We start from the raw sequence: 18,419 nt of genomic DNA, 5'->3' as shown, positions 1-18,419 counted from the left end.
GAGTACCATGGAGCTGAGCTCCAGTAGATACAAAGGGCCTACTGTATTAGCTAAAATTATTTGTTGAAAGTCTAATAATTTTGCAGCTTGAGACTAAAATTCCAATTCCAAATAGATGGTGCCAGTATTTTTGTGGAAAAATATTTAAGTTTATGCTGTATCTGAGTAGAGAGGCAAAAGGGATGAGCCTAGTCCATTCCAGAAGAACCTATAAGAAACACCAACTCCCTCTCTCTGCTGTGCTCCTGCTTCTGGACTTTTTGAGGGCCTGGGCAGCAAAACTGTGACAATGACCAGTGGTGGCTGGCCCAAAATATTATTGGCACTTTCCCTTCTCCGCAGAATGACCCTTGACTTATCCATGGGTCATATCAAAATGCATATTTTTGGTCCCAAAGCCCACCCCTGACTTATTTATGAGGTTGACTTATAAAGAAGTATATAAAGTAATACATACATGAGGTCACAAACAGATGGTATTCATCCACAAATACTATTGCCTGCTTGATTGTGACACCAACTCTACAATTATTACTCTGGGGAGGAAGTTCTTTATAGAATGACATCACAATCATCGGATCCGCCTCTGGCTATGCCACAGACCTCAGAGCCCGTTTGTCAACCTATAAAACAGTGTTTCAGAAACAATTCAAACAGTAAGTTCAATTTTGCAGATTCCACAGATTGTTGCAGGCTTGTTAATGTAGTCAAAGTTGGTGAAAAGGTGCTGCTGTGGCCCTCTAAGCGTGAAGTGAAATAACAAAGGTGAAGTTAAGAGACAACAGGACAGTATCAAGCAAGGTTGTTGTAGGATACAGAAGGGTGTTAGTGAGAAGAAACATTTTTGTTGTTGTTAACTGCCTTCAAATCAACTTATGCAACCTTATGAATGAGGGCACACCTACACTGACCATTTTCAAACCAGTACTGAAGGAAGTGGTTTCACTGTGCAGATAATTACATAAGAAATCCTGGAACCAGTTTTGAGGCTGGATGATGATTATACAAACCACTGATGCGCATTAAGGCCTTTGGAGAGATTTTAAAATTTGGCTGCTGTAGTTTGAAGCCAACTTTGAACTACATTGAATAATTTGTGTAGATGGGGCCTGAGAGACTTCAAGGGATGTTTCTACACCATACAATCAATGCAGTTTGACCCCACTTTAACTGACATGGCTCAATGCTATGGAATACTAGGATTTGTAGTTTGGTGAGGCATGAGTACTCTTTGGCCAAGAAGGCTAAAGACTTTGTAAACCTACAACTCGTAGGATTCATCAGTGCCATCACAATCATAAAAACATTCAACAAATTCATTAAAGCAACATTAAACAGTTAAAAACATGCCAGTTAAAAACAAAGTCCGGGTCAGTTCATTGTCACTTCAAATTGCTTATGTCGTCTTCTCACTTGCCGCTATTCAATGATCAAACGCTGGGTCCCACAACCAAGTCTTGAGTCTCCTTCTAAAGGACAGGAGGGAGGTGGCCAATCTGATGTCCCTGGGGAGGGAATTCCACAGGCGAGGGGCCACTGCTGAGAAGGCCCTGTCCCTCGTCCCCACCAATCACATTTGCGATGGTGGTGGGATTGAGAGCAGGGCCTCTCCTGGTGATCTTAAACTTCGTGATGGTTCGTAAAGGAGATATGTTCTTTATCTTTGATCCAATTTGGATACTCAGATGTTATTGAATGACAACTCCCATTGCTTTTGATTATCTGCCTTGCGGATTGGGAATACAGGCAGTCCCCTAGCTATGAACAAATAGATTCTCTAGGCTTGTTCTTAAATTGAATTTGTTTGTAAGTTGGAACAGGTACATTTTTAAGCGTAACTCCAGCCTATCTATCTTTGGCTAGCATAGGGAAGGATTAGCACTCCTATGGTGTTTGTTTTGTTGTCTGTGCCACTGTTCAGAAGATTTCACCTCACCTTCTGTCCCTGTGATAATTGGATTTTGAAAAATTTGGCTTGTTGTGGATGAAAGGATTGGTGACAAAGTTTCAGTGAAGACATCTTTTCCCCATGATAACTCTTTCAGGAGTAAATTTCCCTTTAGAGGGATAGATGCCTCTCATTTCCTGTTGTCATTTGTAAGTCAGAGGTTTGTAACTTGAGGACTGCCTATAAGCGGAATGGCAACCCAACAGAATTTGTGGCTCTGAGGTTGGGGAAAAGGTTTGTTTATTTTGTGTCAAAAGTATTGCATAAACAAACAAGTATAAAACTGATAAAATAGAGGAGTGGCTCGCAACCTGCGGGTCCCCAGGTGTTTTGGCTTACAACTCCAACCAATTTACCAGCTGTTAGGATTTCTGGGAGTTGAAAGCCAAAACATCTGAGACCCACAGATTGAGAATCACCAAAACAGAGGGAACACAAGCAGCTAAGTAATTTTAGACCAAAAATAGGCAACAGCAACTGCATTGTCTATAGCTTTAAACCAGCAGTTCCCAATCTGTGGTCTATGGACCATCAGTGAATGAGAATATGGTCCGCGGCTTCACATTACTACGCAGTTGCCTCAGAACCACGCAGCGAGAGTGACTGGTCTCACGAAATCCTCTTATGGTGCCAAGGCAACGGGGATGTCTGGAGGGGAGAGGCTGATTACCCACAAAAGATTACTACGACCACATCAGCTGTAGATTATTAAATATGGTTTTCTGTGAGCGAGCAGATGGCAACTACTGGATGGTATTTGTTTGGTATAAGAAACTAGATACAATGCGGTCTATCCAATGCAATTTTCTGAATCAGCACCCCAAATAACCAAACTGAATCTAAAGTTGACCAAAAACTGATCATAACCCTTTTGGTATTGATGTTGGAAAGTGGTCCCTGGTCTAAGTGGGCCCTGGTGAAAAAAAGGTTGGGAACTACGGTTTTAAACAGTTCTTCCTCTGTGCATGAGGCAGGGCATTGTGGGCAAGCATAGAGATGCTGAGTTGTTTGTTCTGCTCCACAGTAGCACAAGGTGGACGATTCTTCTAGATCAGTGGTTCTCAACCTGTGGGTCGCCAGATGTTTTGGCTTTCAACTCCCAGAAATCCAAACAGCTGGTAAACTGGCTGGGATTTCTGGGAGTTGTAGGCCAAAACATCTGGGGACCCACAAGTTGAAAACCACTGTTCTAATTCATGCCATTTTGCCAGGTTGTCTTCTGATCTCCCAACACCACTTCTGAATCTGTTCAGGGACTTCCAAGTTGCCCCATTCTTGGTTTGTCCCTGGAGGAAGACCCTCATGGGGGCCATCCAGTTGGGATTTCCTGGTTTAGTTGCCCAGAGGGATTCTCCTGCTGTTGCTGCGGGGATGCCAAGAGGAGTGGTGGTTCTCAAGAAACTTTCCTTTGATTTGAGTCTACTGGGAGGAGGCTAATAGCCATGCAAGTGGGTAGCTTTCACAGTATTCAATCTTATTTCTCCCACGGTTGGGGGGGGGGGGATGTAATTGTTGTTTATTCATTCAGTCGCTTCCAACTCTTCATGACCTCATGGACCAGCCCAAGCCAGAGCTCCCTGTTGGCCGTCTCCATCCCCAGCTCCTCCAGAGTCAAGCCAGTCACTTCAAGGATACCATCCATCCATCTTGGGGGTGGGTGGGTGTAATGCGACCTAGCTTATAGAGCAGGCATGGGCAAACTTCGGCTGTTAGGAATTTGTGGGAGTTGAAGTCCAAAACACCTGGAGGGCCGAAGTTTGCCCTTGCCTGATTTAAATTAAATCCCCATTATTCCAACTATGGTGGCGCAGTGGGTTAAACCACTGAGCTGCTGAACTTGCTGACTGAAAGCTTGGTGTTTCAAATCCAGAGAGTGGGTGAGCTCCTGCTGTCAGGCCCAGCATCTGCCAACTTAGCAGTTTGAAAACATGCGAAGGTGAGTACATCAGTAAGTACCGCTTCTGTGGCGCAGGATTGTGGTGCAGCTGGCTGAGTGTCAGCTGCATTAAGATCACTCTGACCAAAAGATCATGAGTTCGAAGCCAGTCCGGGTTGGAGTGGGTTTCCAACCATTGTGTAGCCTGTTGTTGACCTTTGCAACCCGAAAAGTTGCAAAGGTCAACAACAGGCTACACAATGGTTGGAAACCCACTCCAACCCGGACTACAACCAGGCTACACAGTTGCATCTGTCAAGTAGGAAAATTAGGTACCACCTTAAAGTGTGGGGAAGCTAATATTAACTGATTTATGAGGCCATAAAAAGAAGACTCCAGCAAAGCATTCCTGCGGTGAAGCATGCGGGGAATGTGGAAGTGCTTCATCAGCGTCGCAGATGGACGATGAAAGCGACAGCTCCCCTGGCGGCGAGAAAAAGTTAAATAGCCTCTGTGTATGATTGTATGTAAAAAAATTGGCATTGAATGTTTGCCATATATGTGTACACTGTAATCTGCCCTGAGTCCCCTGCGGGGTGAGAAGGGCGGAATATAAAAGCTGTAAATAAATAAATAAGGTAACGGTGCTCCATGCAGTTATGCTGGTCACATGACTTTGGAGGTGTCTACAGACAATGCCGGCTCTTCAGCTTCGAAATGGAGATGAGCACCACTCCAGAGATTTGGACTTGACTAGACTTAATGTCAAAGGGAAACCTTTCCCTTTGCCTATCCTAAGTAAACTTCAGAGGCCCCTCCCCCTTCTGGCACCAACGACTGCTCTGGCCAGAGAGAAGACAGAGGGGAGCAGAAGACACTGCCATCTTGTCTTCTGCCTATATCATCACTTCAGAGGCCCCTCCCCCTTCTGGCACCAATGACTGCTCTGGCCAGAGAGAAGACAGAGGGGAGCAGAAGACACTGCCATCTTGTCTTTACTAATAATATAATATAGTATATTGTATATATATATAATATTTATAATATTATAATGTAATACAATATAATACTAGTAATAATAATTCAATATTATAATTATAATTATATATTTAATTACATGTAATATTACTAATAATATTACAATATAATGGTATAGTGCAATATAGTAATATATACTGATATTGTACTTTGCTAATAATATAATATATTGTATGAAAATATATATTGTAAGCCGCTCTGAGTCCCCTTCGGGGTGAGAAGGGCGGCATATAAGCGCCGTAAATAAATAAATAAATAAACAAACAGAACAAACTGGATGTGACTGTACTACAACGGTCATCAGTTCTAGTCCTGATGAGGAACATGGGAGTTGCAGTTCTGCCCAAGCATAAAAATGACAGGGCAGGGGAAAAGGATTCAACCTCACTACCTCTGAGGATGCTTGCCATAGATGCAGGCGAAACATCAGGAGAGAATGCCTCCAGAACATGGCCATATAGCCCGAAAAAACCTACAACAATCCAGTGATTCGACCTTGAGTTTGACACATAAGTCAAATAGTTGAACAGAGGAAGAAACTAAACAACCGAAGTAGGAAAATCGGTGCCAGGAGGAGACTTCGGGGCCAGGCAAAAGAGAAGTGGTGAAATGAACAGAGCAAAAGCCAGAAGAGGAATGTAAAAATCTGAATTCAGGGCAGGAGCTGGGAAGGAGACCTGGAGGGGTTGCAAGGAGGTTTCAGAGGGGTCTCCAAAGACCATCAGAAAATATATATTTCTGATGGTTTTAGGAACCCCTTTGGCAAAGAAGACTGAAGATATGTCAACCTGTCCTTCTCTTCCTTTTTGGAAACAGATGGTGAATCTTCCCACCAAAAGCACTCCTCTGCTCTGAACAAAAAAATTCCCTCAGGCACTAGCAAGCCACACCAAAAAACTGCCAGGCCATCAAATGCTAATCAAGGTGGTCAGTTGTAACATTCACACCTAGCTCCAGCAGACAAGGGTTCTTTGTCCCACTCTGGTCATTCCACAGATATATAAACCCATTTTCCTAGTTTCAAGAGACCTCACTACCTCTGAGGATGCTTGCCATAGATACAGGCGAAACGTCAGGAGAGAATGCCTCGAGAACATGGCCATATAACCCGAAAAAATCTACAGCAACCCAGTGATTCAATATTGAGTTTGACACATAAGTCAAGTAGTTGAACAGAGGAAGAAACTAAACAGCCAAAGTAGGAAAATCGGTGCCAGGAGGAGACTTGGGGGCCAGGCAAAAGAGCAGTGGTGAAATGAACAGAGCAAAAGCCAGAAGAGGAATGTAAAAATCTGAATTCAGGGAAGGAGCTGGGAAGGAGGCCTGGAGGGGTTGCAAGGAGGTTTCAGAGGGGTCTCCAAAGACCATCAGAAAATATATATTTCTGATGGTTTTAGGAACCCCTTTGGCAAAGAAGGCTGAAGATATGTCAACCTGTCATTCTCTTCCTTTTTGGAAACTTCGGGGCCAGGCAAAAGAGCAGTGGCGAAAAGAACAGAGCAAAAGGAGGCCTGGCGTGGCAAGCGGGGGCAAGGTATTGCTTCTAGTCCTCTGCAGAGCCGGCCTTGAGAGGCCCGCGGAGGCCTGCCTTCCTTTCTTTACTCTCTCTCTCTGTCCCTCCCTCTCTTCCTTCGGGCTGCCGGGGCTCGCCCTGGTTCCCTCCCCGGCAGAGGCGAAGGCGGGGGCAGCAGCAGCGGTGGCGTTGGTGTCCGGCCCAAACCCCTCCCTCCCTGTCTCTCTGCCCGCCTCTCCCTCTCTCTCGGGCGCCTGCCTTCGCGGGAGACTCTCCCGGGGACGCCCGGAAGCACCGCTTGGGCCTAGAAGGCCTCTCTCCGCCTCAGCCTCCCCTCCATGGTCGACCCCAAGCGGGGAGGCCTCAGGAAACATGGCGGGTAGGTTGCGCGCGCCTCCCTCTCCCCTTCCCTCCCTCCTTCCTTCCTCAAAAGAAGCACCAGGAAAAGAGGGAAGTCTACTCTTCACAGGAGACCGGCCTGAGGAAGGGGTGCCTCCTTCCTTCCTTCTCTTCCTGCTTCCCTTCCTTCCTTCTCTCCGCGCCTGCGTCGGGGACACGGTTGCGGGGGGACACACACATACATGTAGTGTACAAAGGAGGGAGGGAAGGAAGGGCTTGTGGGACGCCTTGGCCCACGGTAGGCCTCGCCCTTCGATTCCCCCTCAGCGCGAGGAAAAGGTGAGGCCTTCACGCCCCTCGGAGACAAAGAGGGCGAGGCCGGGAAAGGAAGCCCCTTCCCTCCCTCAGCTGCAGCTTATATTCCTGCCGTATTGTTTTGATGTAACACCCTTCCTCTTTCCCTCTCCCCCAAATCCAGATCTGTCGCTGCTTCAGGAGGACCTGCAGGAGGAGATAGACGGATGTGAGTACCGGCTTCTATCGACCACCTCCCTTTCCTCTCCTTTCCTCATTCCCAAGGCGGGGAGAAATAGAGAGAGACACACAGAGAGAGAGGTCTTGACATTGCCCAGGAGGATGGAGGCCCGGGTTGCATTGTGGGAGGAAGCAGCCATGCTTTTAAGCAGCGCCTTCACTCCAACACAGGCCTGGCTTGGTTTATAAAGTTCTCCCCCGCGCCTCTTTGTATGTTTCTTTCCTTCCCGCACCTCCCATTCGTTTGCTTTTTGATTCCCCTGAAGGCTGCTGAGAGGAAATGGGGAAAGCCATGAGTTTGATGGGTCGGTTGTGCTGTCAGCAAGGGCTGCTGCTAGTCTTAAGGAGGGGGTTTAGGTCAAGTTTTGTGCAAAATGCTTGTGTACAATAGAAGGTAATAGTATGATAGCTGGGTCCGGAAGCTAGGAGCGTGACAGTGTTTCCACTTCACTCCTTCAGAAGCGCTGTTTGCACAACGCGATATTATAGAAGGAATGTAAGAGTTCTTTAATGGTAAAACCCAAACCCTTACCCAAACCCTAAATCTTACCCTAATCCTAACCCTAACACAAACACTAACCTCAAAGCTTACCCTACCTTATCCTAAACCATACCCTAAGCCTAACCCCTAACCCTTACTCTAACACAAACCCTAACCCTTAAAGCTTACCCTACCTTATCCTAAAGCTTACCCTAAGCCTAACCTCTAACCCTTACTCTAACACAAACCCTAAACCTAAAGCTTATCCTAAAGCTTACTCTACCATATCCTAAAGCTTACCCTAAGCCTAACCCCAAATCCTAACCCTAACACAAACCCTAACCCTAAAGCTTACCCTACCTTATCCTAAACCTTACCGTAAGCCTAACCACAAACCCTAACCCTAAAGCTTACACTAAATCTTACCCTACCTTATCCTAAACCTTATCCTAAGCCTAACCCCTAATCCTAACTCTAATGAAAACCCTTACCCTACCTTATCCTAAGCCTAACCCCTAATCCTAACCCTAAAGCTTACCCTACCTTATCCTAAACTTGATCCAAACCCTAAACCTTTCCCTAAACATTTCCCTAAAACTTATCCTAACCCTCCCCTCCTTTCTGTCCTTCTACCCTCACGTGGTCCCTTTCCTTATTCACAACAGTCGTTGCAGAATGTGTGTAATGCTCGGAGCTTCTGGACCCAGCTATCATACTGTCACCTAGTAGAGTCTTGTATATCCAACTAGGAAAAGTATGATAGCCGGGACCAATGCTAGTTTTGTGATGTGGGTCAGAATTAGAGAAGTGAAGACGTTACGTATTTGAATGTGTTTGCATACGATATCCGGATAGCCTTAAGCACTATGCTTGGCTGTTTGTTGCCCCCCCCTTCTGTCCCCCCCTTTTTCTGGCAAACTATCTTGCCATGACTCTGTCGCACCTGCGTCTCTCACTCGCTGCCCTATCTCGGGATTGGGTCACAGCTATCATACTTTTGCCACCTTCGCTCATCCAGCGTTCTGTATTATCCAATGCAATCTGCCTTGCGCCCGGATCCACAGCTGTTTCAATACATTGCAATGTTTTGGTGCTAAATTTGTAAATCCAGTAATTACTACATAACAATACCATGTATTGAACTGCTTTTGCTTTCAATTTTTCCATGTATTGAACTGCTTTTTCTTTCGATTTGTTGTAAAACATGATGTTTTGGTGCTTAATTTGTAAAACCATAAATGATTTTTAAAAGGTTTTTCCTTAATCCCTCCTTATTATGCAACATTTTTGCTTATCCAACATTCTGCCGGCCCGATTATGTTGGATAAGCAAGACTCTACTGTAATAGGGATGGTGTTGTCCTGTGCAGGCGGCCTCTGGGTTACAAACAAGACTGGTAACTTCACTCAGGCACAGGCCTGGCTTGATTTATAAAGTTCTTCCTCTCACTGTTTTGTATGCCCCCCGCCTCTTTTCATTTTCTTTTTATTTCCCTGAGTGGAAATGGGAAAGGCCATGAGTTTGATGGGTCGGTTGTGCTGCCAGTGAGGGCTGCTACTAGTCTTAAGGAGTGAGATTTAGGTCAAGTTTTGTGCAAGATGCTTGTGGCAACAGTCATGTAATAGGGACGGTATTGTCCTGTGCAGGCAGCCTCTGGGTTACAAACAAGACTGGTAACTCGGTTGTTTTTTAAAATGTAGTTTTGGATAGCATAAGGAAAGGTTATTATTATTATTATTATATTTGTTTTTGAAGGCTTTGGCCGGAATCACTGCATTGCTTTGAGTTTTCCGGGCTTCATGGCCATGCTTCAGAAGCATTATCTCCTGACATTTTGCCCACATCTATAGCAGGCATCCTCAGAGGTTGTGAGGTTTATTGGAAACTAATGTATATATAATGTATAATAAATATTTGTTTGAAACTATTGTATATGGCCCCCTTGATGGTGCAGCAGATTAAACCACTGAGCTGCTGAACTTGCTGACCGAAAGTTTGGTGGTTCGAATCCGGGGAGCAGGGTGACTTCCCGCTGTTATCCCCAGCTTCTGCCATCCTAGCAATTCGAAAACATGCTAATGTGAGTAGATCAATAGGTAGCGCTTCTGCAGAAAGGTAACGGTGCTCCAGGCAGTCATGCTGGCCACATGACCTTGGAGGTGTCTACAGACAACACCAGCTCTTCAGCTTAGAAATGGAGATGAGCACCACCCCCCAGAGCTGGACATGTCTAGACTTAATGTCAAGGGGAAACCTTTACCTTTACTTGTTAAAGGCTTTCATGGCCGAAATCACTGGGTTGCAGTGAGTTTTCCAGGCTGTATTGGGTTGTCGTGGAAATAAGGATTGGTGATAAAGCTTCAGTGGATACACCTTTCCCCCATGATAACTCTTACATGAGTGGCTTTCCCTTCTGAGGGGTAGATTCCCACCTAATTTCTGTTGTATCACCCTTGTTTGTAACTAGGAGTCAAAAGTAAGAACATTTGTAACTTGGGGACTGCCTGTACTTTCTTTGGCGAAGCTCTCGATAATAGTGTGCCATAATATTGAGAGACACATCGTATTATAATACTGTACTTCCTACTTTTTTGTGTCATTACACTTCGCTTAATAATGTTGTGTGGAAATTGACTTTTGTGTGTCTCTTTGTTTTGGGCAGTTTATTGTTGCAAGTCATGTAGTTGAGTCTGGTACAACTATTGGGCAAGACTGTATTCATGTTTAGACAGGGATGAAAATAGATTAAATAGTTTTCCTCAGTGAAAAAATGTTGTTAAAACTTGACCATGTGGCAGTGGCTTTAAAACTGATGGGCTCTAAGTAGCCTCTGCTGTGCGTGGAAGAGCTTCTCATAGTGAAAGGGGAAGGATGGCTTTCCTTCTCTCTGTCTTCCCACACTTTCAAAATAGGGAAAATAGAAAAAGCAGAAACTATAGCAGGCATGGGCAGTCTTTGGCCCTCCAGGTGTTTTGGACTTCAGCTTCTACAATTCCTAACAGCCAGTAGGCTGTTTGGAATTATGGGAGTTGAAGTCCAAAACACCTGGAGGACCGAAGTTTTCTCATGCCTGGGCTATAGGAAGAGGAAGGTAGAATTTCACTGGGTGAATAAAATTCCAGTCACTCCTGACATCATACACATAGATAGAAGTATACTTTTGTTTCTGAATAATGTGTTTTGAAGATTGCCAAGACAGTGGCTGCTATGTGACTTATATTACGAGAAAGGAAAGATAGACATCAAATAAATGAGTTCATAATGTATTAATAATAATAATAACACTTTATTTATATACCGCTCCATCTCCCCGAGGGGATTCAGAGTGGTTCCCAGGTAACAGCACAAAACATACAAAGTAAAAAACAACATAACCATAAGATTAACAAAACAAAATATAAGCATAAAATTGTTGCCATAACACAAATATATTAAAAGAATCCAGCCTTCTGGTAACAACTAACTTCTGGTAACGACTTCCACAAAAGATGGTAGCAGTTGTATACAGGGAGCATACAACTGCCCTGTTATGTCAGTTCCACTGGCTGCCAGTTTGCTCCCGGGCTCAATTCAAAGTGCTGGCTTTGGCCTATAAAGCCCTAAACAGTTCTGGCCCAACATACCTATCCAAAAGCATTTCCCTTTATGAGCCAACAAGAGCTGGAGAGGCCCTGCTTTTGGCCCTACCCTCTTCGCAAGCATGATTGGCGGGGACGAGGGACAGAGCCTTCTCAGTGGCGGCCCCTCAGCTGTGGAACTTCCTCCCTAGTGACATCAGGCAGACCACATCCCTCCTGGAAAAAAGCTTATGACCTGGCTTTGTACACAGGCGTTTGGCAAATAGGATATTACGGAATTAGACTTCAACAGCTTGAATAATGACTATGGATTTTGAAAAATGACTATGGATAAGTATGAGATCAAGGTTTGGCACTTTATGTATCTATTTTATTGTTTATGTGTTTTAATTGTTCGTATGTTTTAACTATTTTATAATTTGATGGGGTATGTTTTATTGTTATGTCCATGCGGCATTGAGTTTGTAAGCCACCTTGAGTCCCCTGCGGAGTAAGAAAGGTGGGGTAAAAATGAAGTAAATAAATAATAAATAAAACAAGTGTAATGACAGTCTATCCAGATGTTAATGATGGTTCAGACTGTCATAAGTAAGTTGCAGAAAAAGGAACTGTATGGAATTAAGACATTAATAAAATAACAGCTAAATCTAAAAGAGACTTTGAACATGAGATTCTATTAAAATAGAAACTCATTAATGGAGAAGTGAGATGACAGAGTAGTATAATGCCCAGCATACCAACCTTTCCTTACCTTAGCACCTTGAAAAATCCTGTATTGCAGCTGCTATTGTCCCTGATTTTTGGCCATGTTAGCTGTGATGAATGGGATTTTTAATCCCAAATACCTGGAGTAAGTCACATTTTGGAAGCTGGAATCTTCCAAATGTGGACAATATAACATTTCTAACTGACCTGCTTGCTGGTGATAATGGGAGGAAAGCTTCCTAATGGACTATAGGTTGAACTGTTGTGTAAAATATAAATACTTTTTCAAAGCCTTTAAGCAGGGTTTCTCAGTTAGAATTTTATAAAAGGGTTCTAGAGGTTATGTGAGAGATTGTGACTGGGGAAAACTACAAAAACAATGAGCTTTATTCAAGAGTTGCCTGAAATCTGAAAATTATTGCAAAGATTCCTCCAAGGTATGAAGATTGAGAAAGGCTTATTTAAAGTCTTCCCAGTCAATGAGGTTAGAGACAATAGTTATTTGATGATTTTATGAAGTGTTGTAGCATTCACCACTCTACAGCTGTTCACAAATTAAAATTCATTAGGTTGAGTCTCTTTTCTTTTGCTGGCCATAGAAAGTGATACTTGATATAAGACTTCTAGTGTCTTTACTTTCAGGATGATTAGGGTTATAGTGGGAAAGTTTTATCAAAGAGGAGCATTTTTCAACAAGCTATTGGAGTGCTTGAATTCTGTAGTAGCTTCACTTCCTGTCAAAGTCTGCTTTTTGCCAAAGTTCTTCAAATGAGAACACTTTATTTTTTGTTCTTGCATGCTTCATCCTGAACTTTGTGACCTGTATGTTCCTGGAGTAGTGCAGCTGTCTTAGCCCTTCAGTAGAAGGAAATGGGTCATCAAAAGACCTGATTTGTACTCACAGCTTTCAGGATTGAGATGGGGCCTTAAGCTGGCCATACCTAAGACACTTACTCACAAAGCCAGCAAACTGAATAGCTTGTTATTAAGCTAGTCTGTTAGGAGATACTGTATTTTACTTTAGTGCTCTGTATTTGAGCATTAAACTATATACACAACATTTTGTGGTGATCTAAATTCATATTGACAAAATTGGAGGTCTTACAATCTCGTGTAACCTACAAACAAAGTAAAGCAGATGTTATTTTGCTTATTACAATCGCAGGGATGCTATTGACCATTTTCTGGAGAATATAAATATGTTACATGATGTTTTAGAGTAGGCATGGGCAAACTTCAGCCCTCCAGATGTTTTGGACTTCAACTTTCACAATTCCTAACAGCCTCAGGCCCCTTCCTTTTCCCTCTCAGCTGCTTATTTGTATTTTATGTGTTCTAATGGCACTACTATGCGCTGGTTTGTAAGCTACACTGAGTCCCTTCTGGAAGATGGTGGCAGGATATAACATCATCATCATCATCACAAAAGTTCAGAGTACACAGTAAAATTGATCTCAGTATTCTTTAAATATTGTCATTTAGTATTATCACTTCCATAAGCAGCAACTATGATAACATCTAGTTTCTTATGCTTTAGAAAGCAACTGTGTAGATATATATTTATCGTTTCAGGAGCAAATCAAGGGTACAATTGTGATGTATTTGAGAAAACACAAAGTTTAAAAACTTGGCATTCTATTAAATATCCTTTGACCAGTAGCTGGCCACTTGGAGTGCCTCTGGTGCTGCTATAAGAAGGTCTTCCATTGTGCCTGTGGAAGGGCTCAGGCTGCATTGTAATAGGTGGTCTATGGTTTGATCTTCTCCACACTCGCATGTCGTGGACTCCACTTTGTAGCTCCATTTCTTAAGATTGGCTCTGCACTTTTGGACTCTCGCTTGCTGAGGTGTTCCTGTGAGTATCACTGTAGATCTTAGAAAACTATTTCTTGATTGAAGGCATTGACATGCTGGCTGATATCTGAACAGGGGATGGGCCGGAGATGTCACTTCTTTGGTCCTTTCATTATTGGCTACTACTTTCCGGCGGATGTCAGGTGGTGCAATATTGGCTAGACAGTGTAATTTCTCCAGGAATGTAGGGTGTAGACATCCTGTGATAATGCGGCATGTCTCATTAAGAGCCATATCCACTGTTGTAGTGTGATGAGATGTGTTCCACACTGGGCATGCGTACTCAGCAGCAGAGTAGCAAAGTGCAAGGGCAGATGTCTTTACTGTATTTGGTTGTGATTCCCAGGTTGTGCCAGTCAGCTTTTGTATGATATTGTTTCTAGTGCCCACTTTTTGCTTGATATTCAGGCAGTGCTTCTTGTAGGTCAGATAACGGTCCAGGGTAACTCCAAGATATTTGGGTGTGCTGCAATGCTCTAGGGGGATTCCTTCTCATGTAATCCTCAGAGTTCGAGATGCTTGTCTGTTCTTAAGATGAAAAACACATGTTTGTGTTTTAGATGGATTAGGAATCAGCAAGTTTGCTTGTAATAGGCAGTAAGAGCACCTTAAGCTTTGGAGACTTTTTGTTCAACCATCTCAAAGCTCCCTGCTTGAGCAGTGATGGCACAATCGTCAGCATAGATTAAACTCTCTGTCACTTCTGGCAGTGGCTGATCATTTGTGTAAATGTTGAACATTGATGGAGCAAGCACCTCTCCCCTGAGGCAGGCCGTTCTTCTGTTTTCGCCATATGCTTCTCTGGCCCTGGAATTCAACAAACAAGCTCATGTTTAGTAGCAGATTTTCTGTGAAGTGGGTGAGGTGGTTGTCCTTTGTGATATTATAAATTTTCCTCAGGAGAAGGCGATAGTTTACAGTGTCATAGGCTGCTGACAAGTCTATGAAGACAGCTCCTGTAATCTGCTGCCTTTCAAAACCATCCTTTGTGTGCTGAGTCAGGTTGAACAAAAGCTGCACTGAGTAGATGGGAGCAATATATGAATTAAAGTGTTTCACAAGGAATACTGCTGAAGTATGTTTGTGTTTTTCATTTATGCAAGTGAACTTCTATAGGAAAAACTTTTGATTGTATCAAAGAGAACATCATTTTTCCTTGTCCAGTGCAGAATAGATCTGTAGCTGAGTTAAATATATACACACATACACACACACACACACATTTATATTCCAGGGAAGCACCAAGAGTCAAGAAACAGATCTGCTTTGCTTTGGCATGTAAAGTGCTGAAGCTGGGTTATGTAGTTAGTAGATAAAATTCCTTAAGAGTTGTGGACAATGTTGAAACTTGTTTCAGTGTAAGAGTGAAAAATAATTCTTGCAAAATAGATAGGTGTTCCGTTTATTTGTTGATAACAAAGCACTGAATGCTTTTATTGTTTGTGGACAAATATTGACATTTCATATTTGTGCAGCATTAAGAAAATAAGCATTATTAAAGCCTATTAAACAGAATACGCATTTGCTTGAAGATTTCTTTGAATTCACATGTTCAGCTATCCCTTCTGTTGCTCCATTTAAAACTTGCTTTGTTTTAAATATCAATAACACAATGCTGTCTATTAATCTTTTCAAAATTTCTCCATGTTAGAGCAAGCATGGGCAAACTTCGGTCCTCCAGGTGTTTTGGAAATCAACTCCCAGAAATCCCATCCTACTTACTGGCTGTTAGGAATTGTGGGAGTTGAAGTCCAGAGCACATGAGGGGCTGATGTTTGCCCATATGCCTGTGTTAGAGCAAGGTTGCATATATGTGGATCACAACGTTCCAAAAACAACAGCCACAAAAAGGGCTCACTAAAGTTTCATCCCCTAGTGATATAGTATTTAAAAGAAAATACTTGTATATGTTACTTAAAAATAAGGCTTGAAGTCTTCCTAGAAGTCAAGGTGACTAAACTGAGGTTTTCATATTTTAATCATGTCATGGGAATAGATTACTTACTAAAAATATAGTAAATTGGAGCAAAGTAATAAAGAATTTTGTTTTTAAAAAACATAAAAAAGAAATACAACCATGCAGCATAGACTTCTTTACTAAGCAAATGGGGTAATAGTAGGGCAAGATCTCCTTCTGGACTCCAGCAATAATACTCCCCCAAAATGGACTGAGGTACTTTTAATGTTTGGAAAAATCACATTTAAATGCTCTTTTTAAAGTGTATTGTCTGGTTTACCTTATAGAGACATTTGCTCAGTGCTTATAAGATAAGAAACACTACCTCCTCCAGATATTCTGCTGTAGAAGTTGAAGACACCCTGTTTTATACTGCAGAAAATATATAGAAAGACATGTGGTGGTGGTGGTGTTTCCGTGCTAGGATACTTCATGAACAAATAAATATCATGATCTTAAGACTGTTAGATAAAGAAGTCAACTTCTAAAGTGTTTTCTACCTGGTCTTTTTCTAACAAATATCACCATCTTTACTGACTATACTCTCACTTCAGTCTTCATTAGAGCTTTAATTACATGACTATGAAATAATATACTTATCCCCATTGAGCAGTTGGGTATATGTATCTTCATGTTACTTTTGAAATTCATATAGTTTTCTTAGGGAAGACCTATACAGAGGTGGTTTTGCCAGTTCCCTGAAATACAGCCTATAGTACTTGGTATTCATTGCCGATCTTTCATTAAGCAGCATCAAGGGTTAACTCTGCATAGTTTACAAGATCAGGCAGGACCTGTTGCTTTCTTTTTAAAAAGCTAGTAAACAATGATATCACGTCAGCTCAGATGTAAGCGCCGTTGTGTTCAGTGGGGCTTATTTCAGATAAATAAATATTTGATAGATATTTCATTTGATATCAGGCATGGGCAAACTTCAGCCCTCCAGGTGTTTAGGACTTCAACTCTCATAATTCCTAACAGCCTACTACAGGCATGAGCAAACTTTTTTGCCTTGGGGCTGCATTGTGGGCCCAACCAAGAGGGCTGGCCTTGCTATGAGTGGGACGGGCCTGGGAAGGACAGGACGTGTGAGAGGGTAGGCTATAAGAAATTGTGGGAGTAGAAGTCAAAAACACCTGGAGGACCGAAGTTTCCCCATGTCTGGATTATAGCCCAAAAGTCAATGTGAGTCTGAAATGGGGGTCTCTACCTTATTCTCAGTCTCACTTGCTCTCACACATGTCCGCAGATTCCAAACTTCCTAATTACAGTTCTAACATACACTTTCTTCAATTTTGCTTACACAGTGTATATATATGTGTGTTAACTATTTCCATTAAGAGGTACAACAGGAACCAGTAGTTGAACTAAGTTGTGTTTCTTATCCTGTTGTTGGGATGCCACACTCCTAGCAAAACAAAAGAAATTACTCTTGTACTGTCAAAGTAGTGATAATGTCCTTTGTTGAGGAGCAGTTGTAATGTATTTCTTATTTGGAAAAGGAATTCATTACAATTCAGTTGTTACTTGCAATGAATTGTTATCGTAATATGATACCGGGGGGGGGGGGGGGAGGTAATTTCAAATTTCTACTCTACTAGTTTAAGAATTTTTGCTAAAGGAATATTATATAAGGGTTTTGTGATTGCCTGTCCCAGCTGGGTTATGGAGAGACTTGGAGAGCTTAGTAATTTATAATAATGCCTCAAATAATGTGTCAGGGAGACCCATTATGATGTGTGCACCATAAGTAAGTAGCAAGAAGTCAGTTATCATCTACAGTGTAAAGCTGTAGGGTAAAATAAGAAAGCATGAAGAGAAGTGGAGAAGAGGTTAGGTAAGGGAAGGGATAGTCTCCTTTTCCCTTTGTACATGCAAGAATGCAAGAATGGAAGGTGCTTTTTCTGACTAGCTACAATTACAACTATTGTAAAAGGGCTGTGTTTGTTAGTTTGGATTGTCCTATTAAGACAGAATGGTAAACTGAGATAGTACAGATGGCAGAAGTGGATCCCGTTGATGACAAATTCCCGAAGGAACCCTGTTCTTCTTCTTCCTTTTTCGAGCTAACTGGTACTTGCAAGTTTTCCATTTGTAAATTAATCTTTAGAAATGTTTAGAAATGAAGCACTGTTAGTAATTAAGCTTAGATGTGTTGCACTTACATAGATAATGTTGTCTGGAAAATCAAATTTGCAAGATAAAAACTTGGTTGTATTTTTTGTCATTTAAAACTTAATTAAAATAGATTAGTGGTTCCCAATCTTTGTTCCTTCAAATATTTTGTATTTCAGTTCCTGGAATCCCTGACAGTTGGGAAGTTGGCTGGGACTTCTTGGAGATTATGTCTAACATCTGGAGATCCAAAGATTGGAAGCCGTTGATCTAGATGTGTGTCCTGAGTTGTTGTCATAGGCCCCATTTATACTGACCATATAATGAAGTTTGAATCTTGCTTCAAACTATGGTGGCCAGATAACAAACTCCCCCAAAGTGTAAGAAAGAAAGTCCTGCATCAGTATTCCGTGATTTGTATAATCACCATCTGATCTCAGCGATATAATTGAGCACTAAAATTTCCTTACTTCGAAATGCC

The 18,419-nt window shown here is 42.3% G+C and overlaps 1 protein-coding gene across 3 annotated transcripts in view; it reads left to right on the top strand.

Moving 5' to 3' along the window:
• The first annotated feature begins 6,519 nt into the window (after positions 1 to 6,519).
• PPP4R1 (protein phosphatase 4 regulatory subunit 1) overlaps positions 6,520 to 18,419 on the top strand; it is a 44,526-nt gene continuing 32,626 nt past the window's right edge. For 2 of the 3 annotated variants that reach the window (XM_060775039.2, XM_060775038.2), the window contains exons 1-2: positions 6,520 to 6,754; positions 7,193 to 7,237. In XM_060775039.2, coding sequence (XP_060631022.2) covers positions 6,748 to 6,754; positions 7,193 to 7,237 — 52 coding nt within the window. In that variant the 5' untranslated portion in view covers positions 6,520 to 6,747. Of the gene's footprint in view, positions 6,755 to 6,855; positions 7,054 to 7,192; positions 7,238 to 18,419 lie in introns of those variants that run through there. The other variant, XM_067467466.1, reaches the window with a different exon arrangement.

This window comes from Anolis sagrei, chromosome 4 (assembly GCF_037176765.1).
Source record: "Anolis sagrei isolate rAnoSag1 chromosome 4, rAnoSag1.mat, whole genome shotgun sequence".
In the NCBI taxonomy this organism is placed as follows: domain Eukaryota; kingdom Metazoa; phylum Chordata; class Lepidosauria; order Squamata; family Dactyloidae; genus Anolis; species Anolis sagrei.
Note: the sequence above shows the minus strand (reverse complement) of the source record. Positions and strands in the feature narration are given on the sequence as shown.